The 15,777-nt window shown below is 36.0% G+C and overlaps 1 protein-coding gene across 3 annotated transcripts in view; it reads right to left on the reverse strand.

Moving 5' to 3' along the window:
• The window catches only part of LOC308683822 (cellular tumor antigen p53-like), an 86,955-nt gene that overhangs the window by 17,627 nt on the left and 53,551 nt on the right, over positions 1-15,777 (reverse strand). For all 3 annotated transcript variants that reach the window (XM_081354608.1, XM_081354609.1, XM_081354610.1), the window contains exons 7-8: positions 974-1,083; positions 758-882 (exon numbers count right to left, since the gene is read on the reverse strand). In XM_081354608.1, coding sequence (XP_081210734.1) covers positions 758-882; positions 974-1,083 — 235 coding nt within the window. The remainder of the gene's footprint in view (positions 1-757; positions 883-973; positions 1,084-15,777) is intronic.

Here is a 15,777-nt window from a genome sequence, read left to right on the forward strand (position 1 = left end):
AGTTCCAGAACGAATCTGCCGTTTTGAACAAATCAGTTGAATGAATGCTTCTATGACTCGTACATTAAGACGGTGATTTGGCGCCACCTATTGGCGGTTTTAACTTCATAATTAAAAATATATAACTTATATAAAGGGGATGCCAGTTTGAAGAATGCCATTTGGTGGCATAGGAACCATTATACTTGAATTGTGAATTGTTTAATACCTTTTAATGGTCTTCTGCAATGTCTGAGGCATATTTATTTTTTCATGTTTTAATGTTGGCCTAATTTCAGTTACATTTACATTTTAGGCTATGTAGTTTGAAATTTTATTTATTTATTAGATTTTTATTGTAGTAACCACTCAGCTGTATGTGGAAATGCATATATAAAAAAAAACATGTTTCAAATAAAACCATAGTCCACACAACTTCTGTAGTTTTAACTTATTTTATATATAAATTCAGTGAAATCATCAAACGTTTGTATGATTTGCCAGTGACTTGTGACCCAAGCTACGACTTGACTTGCTTGACAAAGCAGTGACTTGACTTGCTTTTCACAAAATTGACTTGGACTTGCTTGAGACTTAGAGGTTAAGACTTGAGACTTGCTTGTGACTTGCACATGTGTGACTTACTCCCACCTCTGCTTTATACCCAAATGTCAAAAAAGTTACTCGAATCAATGAACAGCACTAATAAAGCCCCATTCTTACAGATCATTAACTAAAAAAAGTTGGTTTAGGGTTTAGTTACCCTTTAAACACTTACTTCTCTTTGTCCCAGGAACCATCTCCCCATTAATCTTTTTCAGGTTGTCTTCCTCCGTTTTGCGGTCACGGCCTGGACATGCACACACTCGAACTTCAAAACATCGGCGACCAAGGACCTGTTTGCTGTGAATGAAGAACACCACCAAACATTCAACCCTGATCTCCAGTGCTCCAGTACAAATAAAAGAAGAGAAAATAGGAGAGAGGGACTCACTCGAATGTCTCCAGGGTCAGTATGGTGAGAATTGGCCTCCTATTCATCCCACCCATACAACTGCTATTGCACATGAAATTCAGTAGTATGGTGGTTACCACTGAACCCAGCTAGAGGGACAAAGACAAAATACAATCAATGAATGTTCTAAAGTCGGGTTTTATCCTGGCATGTTGAATTTGTGTTCGACAAACGCGGCGGTGCATTCATTTGGATTTATTTTTCTCATAGCAAATTAAAAGAACTTATTATACTCTAATTTTTTGGTCATACAAATTAGAGCAGCCTAGCCTACATCGTTCAAAACTGTAAACTTTTATTCATATTAGGCTAATGACAAAAGTTTGTCTGTCATCTCTGTCTCTGGGAACTGCGCGTCACAAAAATGAACTGAAAGCCACTTGCCTCAGCTTAGTCACAATAAGAAATAGGCCATGTCTAAAGCCTTTAAATGTCTAAATATTTAATAAAATGTTATCTGATTATGTATTACATATGAAACCGAGAGACACAGAGGATCTACTCAAAACATGTTTAGATATCATGTGAGTGCTTCCCAATGAGGAAAGGACAAGGCAACAGTGAAAATATCGCTCTAATTAAATGTAAATCGCCCTGAATTAAAATGTAAAAACAGATCACATAATTTGTCGAAATGTTGCGATATTGTTTCATTTAAATTCATAATTATTCTATAAATGTTTAGTTTAACAGCAGCACCACGAAGCACTGTGGTTCGAGATTTATTTGAATAAAAAAAACAACAACGCTTTATTCACAAATCGCATGCACCCTGGTTGTAAGGATCCAAAGATTCCTGTGGAATTTAATATTGAGTTGAACATTTTGTTCATGACAACAAATGAACATGCATTTGAAGATTGTATTTAGTTTTGCTTGGAAAAAGCTGGCCCAAACCGAAGTAGTAGTTCTTCAATTATTGAAATAATAAAATATTTAGTTAATAAACTTTGACAAAATTTTACTACATGTAGCCTAAATGATTTAATTCCTTCACTATCAACACTTTAATAGCCTAATGCTAATGTCTAGAATAGACCATTTCAAGGACGTAAACAATAACATTCCGTTGGAATGCTACTGCGCATGTCTGGCCCTGAAGCATTTCCGGTGGCGGCGTTTTTAAATCTCAGGTCTGTGAAAACAAGCGCGTAACTTTTACGTCTAGCGAAAAGGCAGCAGTTAAAGTATTTCCAAAAACTGAAAATAAACGATGATTGGAATTACCGGACCCTTTAAATAAGACTTTGATGCGTATACTTTTTACACAGAACAACGTTTGCCTGAGTAAGTTAGTCCGATTGGGTGTTGCGGCTGCTTGCGTGTACACGAGAGATGTGATAAAAGCCTATCCCAGTCTGGATACTTACAATTAATTTCTTAGCAGAAAGGTTGGGAACATTCGTTCGTAAAATGTTGATGACATCTGTCTTGTGTTTGGTGAAGATGAAGCAAGTCAAACAGCGTCAAAAACGTACTTATGGTTTGTCCGGGGAGGTTACGAGTGGGCATTTCACTTGCATTTGCTGGCATATCTATGCAAATATTCATATTTATTTGTACAGCGCTATTCAAAATACATATCGTTTCAGAGCAGCTTTAGAGAACATGCATGTATATTACAACGCTAAATGTACGCTAGTAAACGGACTTCATTTATGACATGTTATGCCAGTACTCATTTCATTCGTTTCCAAATGTGTGTGATTAGTTGGGTGAAGTGTGTTGCTGTGGAACGGTGTGCGAGAGGGTTTAAATGTCCTATCTGAGCCCCTCATGTGGTCACAAATAAATAGAGGGTGAAAGCAATGTAATGCTGGCTGTCTTTTTTTTTCTAATGCATAAACCTGTAATTAGTCATTTAAGAGAAATGTATACGTGAAGATTAATAATTGTAAAATTAAGAATAAAACATACAGAATACACTTTTTAGGTCCTTGAAGGGAAAATCTTATTTTATGGTTAGTATAGTCACATACAGATTTGCTAGCTGTGTGTGTATTTATGTAGTCAACATTTGAAGTGGATCAAAAAAAGTTAATCAAAGTTGTCCTAAGACAAGAACGGGTATTGTTCAAAATGAATGTTAACTTTGATGAAAGGTTTTTATCCACTTCAAATGTTGACTACTGTATATATTTAAAAATACATAAACAAAAGAAACATCCTCTCACTTTTAACAGCTTTTATTTCCAGCAAATTTCTTAATGTGTAAATAAATACTTGTATGAAAATAATCTGCTTCAACAACTGAGACAACAACATAAAACATTTCACAGACTTTTTTTGACAAACAGAAATGGAGTTATGAGTCCCTGAAAAAAGGGGGTCAATATCAATCCTCAAGGTCAAGAAACACATCTGGGGGTTCATATGTGTGCAGAATTATTGATTTTGCACGTTGATTTTCTGATCATATATTTTTTTTCCAGACACATTTTTACCAATTCCAAACCACATTAATCTTAACTACAATTCATTTTGTATTGATTCAGTGATATAGAATTGTTCATCAAGGCTGGAAATTAAAAAAAACCTTATATTCAGATGTGCATAATTATTAGGCACGTTTTCTTTTACAGGTAAAATAAGCCAAAAAAGAGAGGTAAAGAATACAAAAAAATGCCCCACACTTAAGAATCACAAGCTGAAGTGTAGTAAAATACATGAAGAATTAATCTTCCATAATCTGGCATTAAGTTTTAGGAGTTCATTTTTAAAAATTAACTCCCAAAACTTACCGATGAAGATGAATTCTTCAAACAGTGGAACAAGAGGATGTGATGCTGGTCCTTCAAGAGTCAGTCCCAATCTGTCCGTCCATAAAGCCTATAAAAACAGCCTATAAAGTCTTCATGTATTTTAATACACTTCAGCTTGTGAACCCAAGTCTCTGAGATCCTGATATCTTGCTCTTCTGGAGACTCCAGGTAAGTTGCAGTTCTGAAAAAATGGTGGCGCTGGAGACTAAAGGGTTCCTGATGGTTTCACACTTATGAGGATTTCACTGTCCAATGGTCATGCTCCTTCTCATGGGCATTAAATAATTTGTGACTTTTCAGTCTGAGTTAAATCTCTTTTTTTGGCTTATTTTATCTGTAAAAGAAAACGTGCCTAATAATTATGCACACCTGAATATAAGGCGTTTTCATTTCCAGTCTTCATGTACAATTATATATCCCTTAAATATATTAAATACAAAATGAATAGTAGTTATTAAGCTTAATGTGGTTTTGAATTGGTAAAAATGTGTCTGAAAAACAAAATATGATCAGAAAATCAAGGTGCCTAATAATTCTGCACACACTGTATGGTAACATGTGGTTTGGCTGTTGTTCCTGTCTCCCTGTAGTAGTCTTGGACGTCTTAAATTACAAATGATGGCTTTCCTATTGAAGACAAAAGCAGAAAAACAAATATTAACTTAATCTGGTTAATGCACAATATTTAAGAACTAATGCTACTATTGTGTACTATAGTAAATGTTGGAATTAACATTAGCCAAGCTTAAGTGATGAAAAATGTTTACCGTTAACGTTACCTTTTGTAAACTACTGCAGCACACCATTCAGGTAACTGTTACAGTACACATTCTGTAATGTGCTACTTACTGTAGTTGTCAACTAACTAGACAACTAGCCAACAAATGTTAACTCCTACTTAATTACAGCCCACAGAACATTTAGGGGAAAAGACGGAAATAAAAGCTTGGTCTATTTTCACTAAATTACACGCGTCAAAATGCTAGGTTTATATGTAAACAATAACGAACAGAGCTATCTTAAATTATGCTGCAGCATACATAAACAGTTAACGTAAAGAAATACAAATAATCCAGTATTTTACTTACCAGAATCGAAATGTGTGCTGTATATTGCTAGTTGCGTATTCAGCCTTCTCGCTTCACTGATGCAATCCAGGCGCGTTTTTCAGGAATTTAAACATTTTAATTTCCAAAAAAAAAATCGTTTCGGGCCAGAAGGAGGACCCAACTAACGAGCAACAAGGACCTAATTTTAACTTAGATATTCTAAATAGCAGGATTAAATAAATTATCGCAATCCCACTGTACATCAAGCGCATCCCGCCATTGTTTTGAATGCGCTCGACAACTAACCGGAAACGTCCTAGGGCCAAATACGTCCTTCCTTAAACAGACTAAAGGCCGTTGAAATGGTCTATAGCAGTCATTCCCAAAGGCGGGGTCCCGACCCACAAGTGGGTCGCGGGAGATTTTGTATGGGTCGCCAAGTCGAGCACTATTTTTCAGTGTGCTATAAACGCGTTCTCATCCTAGGGCGTCATATACTGACGCTTTTGACATTTCGTCCACATGCAACGCACATGGCACCCTTTAGCATCAATATGAGACGCACAGGTTATGGGTAGGGGTAAGGTTAGACCGCTAGGAGGCGCCTTCTGGCCCATATCTATCTGCGTCTCATATTGACGCTAAAGGGTGCCATGTGCGTTGCATGTGGACGAAATGTCAAAAGCGTCAGTATATGACGCCTTGGGACTTTTTCTCATTAAGTATAAATTGTGTACACTGTAATGATGAGAATATGAAAACAATTAGATGCCCTGTCAACTCTTCCTTTCTCATTTCACCTCTGCATTTTACTTATTGTCAACAACAGGTAAATAAAAAAAAATTGTGCTTTGTCAAATATCTGTATCTCTTTTAAATAGTTAAGTGGAAGCTTAACTGACCTTAAAAATGGTCATACATATTTTGTTAATGCATAAATTCTCTTCGTGATATATGAACTATATGGGCCTAATGCATGGGCGTCAGTTTGGTTTGAAATGTGCTGGGGACAGAGACGCATTCGGAAGTGCATTTTCAGAAGTGCTGGGTACAATGACGCATTCATTTTTTTTCTCTCTTTCGCGCAGGTTATGTTTTGAAAGACGATGTCCTGTAGCTCAGGCACGGCCCCACTTTTCAACAGGCCCACCCAAAAGTTTAATAAAAAAAAAATAAAACAATTTTTTTTTACTATATTCTAATTTTGTCAATAATTATAAAAAAATCGCCAATAAGCTCATAATTTGTGCTAAAATAGTGTTTAGTTTTAAAAACCATTTTAAAAAGCTGGTTATATTTTGATGTTTCTGCGCAAGTTCAGCAGACAGTGAGGTTCGGGTTTGTTCCGATCAGAGCTCGTGAGTGGAGAGCGCATTTCTGAATATTCCGCTCTGCTCGTCCACTTCGTAAAAGTAATGATTATGAATGATGATTGTTAATAGGCTATATCTTCATTACCTAAAGATATAAATTAAACAAAAAGTAGTCAAAACACATCTAACAGAACATAGCCTAAGTTGTTTATTTTTTTACAACATTGTGTTCTTATTTTGTTTAATTAACGAAATGTCAATCTTCGTGTTTATAACAGAAGATACAATACAATACAAAAATCTTCAAGATGTATAACGGATTGTCACCTTATAAACAGTCCTTTTTTAATGGAATAATACTTATAATAAAGAAAAAGCTTCAGTGACAAAGAATAAACGCAATGCATTTAATTATACATTAAGCGTTTTCCTTCCATAGAAACCCTTTATTATAAAGAAAATAGGTGGCTCTTAACGTGTCTTTCTATGGGAGGATGGCATAGCGGTGCACAGCAAATATTCAATGCATTCAATGAAAATATTCAATGGTATTCAATGCAAAACAAAAATGAAAAATACAATTAGCCAATAAAATAAACAAATTATTGTGGCATTAATTAGCCCATAAACAATATTTATTTTAAAGCCTAAACGAATTTGTTTAAAGAAAAACACCAGCGTTTGGCATTTATCTGTATAGGCGTTTCAGCCGTCCTTTTCAAACTGGCGCAAGAAAATGCAACAGAATTTGATTAGTTAGACATGAAGAGGATTATCCGTCTGGCATGGCCGCTCACTCTAACGTTAACCTAGATAAATGTTTGCTATTATGAAGCGCATATCCAAGTGTCTGTGCGAGTGTGGAGCGCGCACTATGACATGGATGGAGGCGCCGGTGCCATCACTCGCATTTTCCAATCAACAGTGGAAACAACTTAAAATACTCCATTTCTGGTCATACAGAATATAATAATACATCAGTCTACTTTTATTTGTGTAAACTCACAACAACAAGAAAACGGTGTGCCTTTGTAAAATAAAAGAAAACGAACAGGGCGCGCTTTCATGATCTCTGTGAATTGGGGCGCGCCTCAAAAATGAACTGACAAACAGTGTATAGACAAGCCTCATGAGAAATATAACTATGAAGTTAATAAAAAAAATGTCCACCAACGAAAAAAAAAAATCCAAATCGAAAGCAAATATGGTAGCTACCATCTGATTATGTAATCCTGTCCGTATGAAAGGCGCATCGCTACATATATGTATGCAGGCAGCCTACACTGATTTAGAAAAGACTAGTTCATTAATAAACAATTAAAATCCATCGTTATTTTAAAACGACATAAGATCTCGTTATTAGACATAACTGAGGTGAAAAAATAATATGTAGGTCACCGTATGATTCTGTTATATTTACTTTTTATAGCTATATTAAATCCAGGCAAATGGTTCATGAAACATTGATTAAAATTAAGATATAATTAATACAAAACGAAATTCAATTTAAAGAAAGGCAGCTGTTCTGTTTGAGGTCTCTGTGAAAGTTTTAAAGCAGTCTTTTAGTGCCGCTTTCAGAGCGCTCACGTCCGTAACCATAAACTGACACGTTGTTTTTTCCCTCATAAATGCAAACACGGAAAATAAAATAAAATGAATATTATAATGTTTTTTTGTTGGGTCAGACAATGATTACCAAATTTCTCTCTCATATTGCTCCTCACAACCACTGAAAACGGTCAAAAAAATTGAACCAAAATTCAAATTAATATGGACGGAAGTTAAAAGTGGTGGGTACAAAATGACTCATGACGAAATCTGGTGGGTACGCGTCCCCCCCGTCCCCCCCCGAAATCGACGCCTATGGCCTAATGTTTATTGGGTCACAAGGATTTATCGACTTTAAAATGTGGGTCCCCAGAAAAAAAGTTTTGGAAACACTGGTCTATAGCGTGTGTTTAAGTGTGAATTGCGACTTCTCTTTGTTTTAAGTCAGTCTCAAACTCAGAAAGCCTGTGGGGGGTTTAGAGGAGCAGTTCAGTGGCTTTATCATGGGGGTGCAGGACAAGTGTTAATCGCCCCTCTTTTAAATGTAGAGTGTCGGATAGCCAGTCTGATGAGCAGGCAAAGGCAACATTCTTTTAAGGATAAATCTGTCGATGTGTCCAAATGTAGGCCCTATATCTAATTAAATTATAAATATTGTAGTTTTATTTATTGTATTTAGAGGTTTTTCAGACAAAATTTAAATTGAAGTGTTCAAACCAGTTGTTTCAACTGGTTTTGTAGAGTTTTAGAATGTTTGAGCAGTGAGTATGATTGTCAACAATCTGGCATTATCTAAACATGAACTGTTGACGAAACGCGTTCATGCCAAGAAACGAATGCAAGCGATCAGCATACAGAGCGCTTTTACTCGATCAACCTCGCTTTATTGTAAGGCGAATTCAACTAGGCATTCTGTGTCTTTGAAGCAACACAGGCTAAATAATGTAGTTTTAATTGTTTAATTTGGCTGCAATTTTTTTGGCAATACAAATTTAAAATGTCACAAGAATAAGATTCTGTATTTTTTATTTTGCATCGCAAAGGGAATAAACTCTAAACTCGATGCAACCCTGTTTTAAATAAATAAACTGTCCCGACACTTTATTTAAACCTTGAAATGTGCAATGGGGTTTCAAACTTAATTTTAGTGTTATTTTGCATTTTCATTGGTTTTTATATTTTAAAGCAATACTACAGTGGGGAGAACAAGTATTTGATACACTGCCGATTTTGCAGGTTTTCCCACTTACAAAGCATGTAGAAGTCTGTAATTTTTATCATAGGTACTCTTCAACTGTGAGTGAAGGAATCTAAGAAAAATCCAGAAAACCACATTGTATGATTTTTAAGTAATTAATTTGCATTTTATTGCATGACATAAGTATTTACATAAACCTTTGTTTGCAATTACAGAGATCATACGTTTCCTGTAGTTCTTGACCAGGTTTGCACACACTGCAGCAGGGATTTTGGCCCACTCCTCCATACAGACCTTCTCCAGATCCTTCAGGTTTCGAGGCTGTCGCTGGGCAATATGGACTTTCAGCTCCCTCCAAAGATTTTCTATTGGGTTCAGGTCTGGAGACTGGCTAGGCCACTCCAGGACCTTGAGATGCTTCTTACGGAACCACTCCTTAGTTGCCCTGGCTGTGTGTTTCGGGTCGTTGTCATGCTGAAAGACCCAGCCATGACCCCTTCAATGCTCTTACTGAGGGAAGGAGGTTGTTGGCCAAGATCTCACGATACATGGCCCCATCCATCCTCCCCTCAATACGGTGCAGTTGTCCTGTCCCCTTTGCAGAAAAGCATCCCCAAAGAATGATGTTTCCACCTCCATGCTTCACGGTTGGGATGGTGTTCTTGGGGTTGTACCCATCCTTCTTCCTCCAAACACGGCGAGTGGAGTTTAGACCAAAAAGCTCTATTTTTGTCTCATCAGACCACATGACCATCTCCCATTCCTCCTCTGGATCATCCAGATGGTCATTGGCAAACTTCAGACAGGCCTGGACATGTGCTGGCTTGAGCAGGGGGACCTTGCGTGCGCTACAGGATTTTAATCCATGATGGCGTAGTGTGTTACTAATGGTTTTCTTTGAGACTGTGGTCCCAGCTCTCTTTAGGTCATTGACCAGGTCCTGCCGTGTAATTCTGGGCTGATCCCTCACCTTCCTCATGATCATTGATGCCCTACGAGGTGAGCTCTTGCATGGTGCCCCAGACCGAGGGAGATTGACTGTCATCTTGAACTTCTTCCATTTTCTAATTATTGCACCAACAGTTGTTGCCTTCTCACCAAGCTGCTTGCCTATTGTCCTGTAGCCCATCCGAGCCTTGTGCAGGTCTACAATTTTATCCCTGATGTCCTTACACAGCTCTCTGGTCTTGGCCATTGTGGACAGGTTGGAGTCTGTTTGATTGAGTGTGTGGACAGGTGTCTTTTATACAGGTAACAAGTTCAAACAGGTGCAGTTAATACAGGTAATGAGTGGAGAACAGGAGGGCTTCTTAAAGAAAAACTAACAGGTCTGTGAGAGCCGGAATTCTTACTGGTTGGTAGGTGATCAAATACTTATGTTATGCAATAAAATACAAAATCATACAATGTGATTTTCTGGATTTTTGTTTTAGATTCCGTCTCGCACAGTTGAAGTGTACCTATGATAAAAATTACAGACCTCTACATGCTTTGTAAGTAGGAAAACTTGCAAAATCGGCAGTGTATTAAATACTTGTTCTCCCCACTGTAGTTGTTTGTTATTTTGTGTAGCCAAGTCAACAAAATCAGTCTTTTTCTGATTTGGTCAATGTATGGATATGTTTTGAAAAATTTATTTTGTTGCTATGGCCGGGTATCCCTGTCAGTCATCTCAATTTCGTGAATGATTCACAAAACAATAATTTAGCAGATTAAAGACGAGCTTCATCATCATTTTCTGGTGCGATCGGCTGACAATCTTCCTTCGTCAGTTTTGTTGTCTTTGCAGCGGCTCTACTAGAATGTAGCAAATTGATGTTGTAATGTGCCATTGATAATTAAACAAAACGCTTGACTTTAATAAAGTTACCTATTTAAGCATCAAGAACAGTAAAACAAACGCTGTCGGCCAACATCGGTTAACAGCATGAAGGCTACAATGTTATAGGTGTTTTCTGGGCCCTGGAGGTGTTCTGACATGCTCTGACATTTCTGCTTATTTCTGTTACTTGTGACATTTTCATGGCTAAAGTCGGATTACACTGTATTCAGCACAAACTCTGCTACAATAATATATCAGCCGCATGTGTGTAAAAGTTTGTAGTTTTGAGATAATGACATTTATGCGTGGTTTGTGAAAATACAAAATAAAATTGTCACTAAAATAAGGGCATGACACCCATACTGATTATTTCTTCACAAGACTTTTGAAAATTGTATCACGTAGCCTAGAATATTTGCTCCAAAACTATGTGAAAATCATCCTGACAACTCATTCAGATAAGACATCTTAATAAAATCTAATATATTGATTTTAGATTTGTAAGATGTGTTTTCTGTAAGAAAGCTTTATGCGAAGAGGCGTGATCACATCATTAATATGTAAGCCTTTCACACCTGAGAAAGGCAAAGACACTCCCCTAACGGCCCTATTAGGTGCTATCAGGCCCTATTATTCTGAGCAACCTTGCACAAAGAATGAGGAGATTTAAAAAAAGAATGGCTTTTTGATTGTTTGGATTTATTTACAACACAACAATCCAAAGATACACAAAAAATGCATATTATTGTACACACTGAACTAAAGACAGAGACTTAACCAGTCACACACCTTTGTGCCATTCCTGAAACATAGTACATACCTGTCATTTCCAAGGTGTTTGATTTTTCACTTTACCATGTTCATGAGCCATGAGGAGTCAGCAGGACTCCTCAGTGGAGCATCTGATCCCTGAAAAAAAAAAAAAATTATATATATATATATATATATATATATATATATATATATATATATATATATATATATATATATATATATAAATGAACACCAGGTTTGTTGTGCCTTGTAGGCATAAGCTATGTGCTGTGCTGCATAAAATAATAACAATAGCCTATCATTATAAAGGAACCCTTCAGTAACACTGCACTAGAGAAAAATATATTGATTATCATATATTACTTAAATCTCATTTCATAATGTCATAACGAAAATAAACATTTGGAGTAAAAAAATTAAGCCTATATTGTTTGGAGCGATTTGCTTTTCAAACGCAAACGCGTTATACTGAAGCATCAAGCCGATCCAAACTATTAAATTATTTTTATCATATTATACATTTACGTTTGAGCAGATATCCAAAACACAGTATTTAACAGTAAACACGGTTCTAAACATAATAATATTCACCATAGTACATACCCATACATACATACACTCATAGCCTACTAGCCTATTTTTATCATGCTGTGTTTTATTATAGAATATAAAAACATCCTCGTATCGGACATGTATATACATTTAGCACTGAAAGGTTGCCTACCAGTCTAGTTCACATTTCAACATGTTTCTATATCACTCCAATCTCATTTCATAACATACATTTTAATCTGGCACCACCAGTTTAACATGTCTTACCTTAAAAATCTTATCTTCAAATCGCGTTCTTCTAATTCTTCTGAGGTAAATCCAAGGTAAACAGCACAGCACAGCACAAACACAATCTTTCATCACAGTCTTCCAAACTCGATGAAAAGCAGAGGAGTAAGTTACTGAAGTTTCTGATTCTTTGTTTTGAGGTGATGAGGGCGTTTACAGGTCTGCGTTCCGCGTGGATGATTTGCATGTCAATCACTCGTGTGCGCGTGTGCGTGGTCACATTATGGTTAATTAGGACGCGTTTGAGAAACAGTACACGCCGCTGCTTTTATACGGATTAATTAAACAGAGAATATTTGTTTTTTATATAATTTACATACTTTAAAAATAGAGACTCCAAGCGTTGTATAGACATTCGTTTCAAGTCTGTGTGACAAACATTCGCTGAGTTACAGGTCATTTTCTGTCGCGTTTCAGAATGAGTTTCTCATATAGAGAGACGGCAGAACACGTATCATGTTTATTTTCTTTACTTTATGAAAAACATAACATTTTGTTTTTATTATTATTGTACACAAATAAAAGAAGACATTTAACAGTTTTAAATTATGTATAAAACTTGCCTGTATAAAAATCGACAGAGTTATTCGAGTCTCTTTTGCACTGATAAGAAAAAACGCGAGCAGATCACGCCGGCGTGATTGCCGACCCCAGAGGGTTAATAAAAATGACAGGAAAACAACAAATCAAAATCACACACAAAGCTCAGAAAAGTGTTACGAAACAATAAATGAACATTTCAAAAGTTTTTATTTTTGACAAATATTAAACTAGAGACAAAATTATGAAGATGGTATAGCTGAGATTCGATCTCGGAACGCTTGAAGCTCCGCGAAGCGCATGTTGTTGCGTTGACTACAGAGCTATCGTCTGAACGCTGTCTAGAAAATGAGGTCTTATGGTCATGCAAAGCCTCATTGATGTAGCCTAATATTTTTCTACTGCAATGTTTTATGTTAAAATGTTTTCGTTATTTATTAAAGAAAATTATGCTAATCATAACAACCTACTGTAAGCCTATTTAATTCTTAATAAAGAATGCTAAAGCACAAATGCTGCCGACTAACTTCGGTTAGCAAGTCCTGATCAATGTTTTAATTTTACGATCATTTAGTTTAATTTATTTCACTGTTATGTTTCAGTTAATAAATCTACTGACAAATTAAAATAACACGAAGTATAAGACATAACCTATTGACATGCATAGCCTTTCTAAATTATAGAAAATTTGGACACACAATGTTAACTTTAGTCTACTTTGCTTAAATTAGATGCAATAATAGAAGCCTACATTTGTTTCAGTTCTAAATTTGTACTGTGATTTCAGTATTGTGATTATAAATTCGTTTAACTACAATGTTTCATTTGAATTTATCTGCTACCAGCTCTGAATCGCTCAATGAGCCGCGGCGCGGCAGTAGATTACGCAATAGAGAGAATAAACTGACACTTTTCAAGAGTCTGTGATTGTAGCGACTCTTTGCAAAAGGCAGCAAATACACACCCGCAATTATATAAAAAGTATATAAAAGTATTATTCTGGTTGAGTACCAACTCTAGATGCTGAACACTGGTGGTCGATGAGAAGAGATCCCTTTGGGGCTAAACAATTAATCATATTTTTTAATCGCTATAACTTAAACGATTTCTGCTTTTCTGAAAAATAAAAAATCGTTGCGATATTTGCCCAGCTGATTATTTGTCCTTTTTTATTTAGACATTTCCGTTATCTTGCATTGGTAACAAGCATACACCATCTTTCCTACATGGGCTTGCCAGATGTCAAGAGAATAAATCCCCCAAACAGGGCTTTTCTCTTAAAAGGATAAATTTTCTGCCCTGATGATCTGACAACACAGACAAACATGGAGTTTAACAATGTTCATTGTGAAATTATGTTAGAAAGAAAGCGTCATACAGCCAGCCTGTGTTTCTTTATGAGGCTGTGGATGTGATTTGCTGCTATTAAATCTGAAAGCGAATAAAGCAGCAATAAAGAGCACTTTAAAATCTAAAGAGTGTTCATGTGATTTTATAGATTACTGTAAAATTAATGAATGCATAATAATTGTGAAACCGGGATCAATAATTGGACCAACAAAATCTATTATCGTTGCATCCCTAATCGACATAATACACATTTTCGAGGACAGCATTGGGCAGGATGTAGAATAACATTGTTTAAAATAATGGATTAAGACGAAAACGAGACGATAACTAAATAAAAACTAGTTTTGAATGACAAAAACTATGACGAAAATCTATTGACATTTTCGTCAATGAATAAAAACTAGACGAAAATGTTAGATAGTGACGATTTGGGAAGCGATCCAGTCTGATGTCCTGCATTTGTGGTAGATGCGCACATTTGTACTGTGACGTGCTGATCTACCCAGCGGCACACGAGTTGGCATGCGCTGCATGTCTCATAAAACGTTAAAACATGTAAACGTCTGGGAGAATGAGTAGAGCAGACATGTAGATCTGAATAAGAGTGACAACGCAAAAAAGAGCTATATTCGGTACGTTTTCTGTGCGCACACACCCGACCCGAAGCGTGTAGCCATTCACATAGACACCTATACAGCGCGCGAGTACAGAATTGAGCTCTCTTTCGTGTCTGAATGGACAAATACACACAACATTGTCTAAATGTTCGTTTTGGAGAGTATTCATGTAAATTATGTCGGTTATGTCTTAAACAGTTGTGAGTGTCTCGTATGTGCATCAGTGCATTGGATCCGCATGTCATTGGACATGATCCGATGTCTTAAAGTGACAGTGGGTAATAAACCTAATGCGGTCTGTGTCCTTAATATTGATCAAGCAACAAAAGAAAAAGAGAAAAGCATTCATTGCTCGTTAATAGCTTTAATAAGGATGAATTATATTTAATTCATACAAATAAATATGTCTGCTTGAAAGAATAGAGAATGATGTATGCAAGTAGTTATAAAGAATTCATATATCATTCACTGAAAAAAAGACTGTTCTACTTTAGGAAAAGTGGTTTTATTTAATTTTAAGATTTTTTAAGTTACAGTAGTTAAATCTGTATCTGTATTGCACGTTCAAACTTTAAAATCATTCATATTAGCAGGTTAATATATGTTTTTTCCGGGAGTATATGGGTTTGGAAATTTTAGAGAAATTCTAAATAAATGCATTTAAATTTAAACCCATTATATTTTAATAATCTTATTGTATTTCGTCGACTAAAACTAGACTAAAACTAAAACAATTCAGATGACTAAAATATGACTAAAACTAAAATGGCATTTTAGTCAAAAGACTGTGACTAAAACTAAATCAAAATTTGCTGTCAAAATTAACACTGCATTCCAGGCAGTAAACATTGCGACTCTACAGTGCAGAGAGCTAGAGGCAAGTTGCACATGAAAAGACAGTTTAAAAAAAAAAAAAAAAACAACACCACATACAACAGACTGAGCCAGAGAAAGTTGAGAAAAAAGACGA

This window comes from Scardinius erythrophthalmus, assembly GCF_964197995.2.
Source record: "Scardinius erythrophthalmus genome assembly, chromosome: 2".
Lineage (NCBI taxonomy): Eukaryota > Metazoa > Chordata > Actinopteri > Cypriniformes > Leuciscidae > Scardinius > Scardinius erythrophthalmus.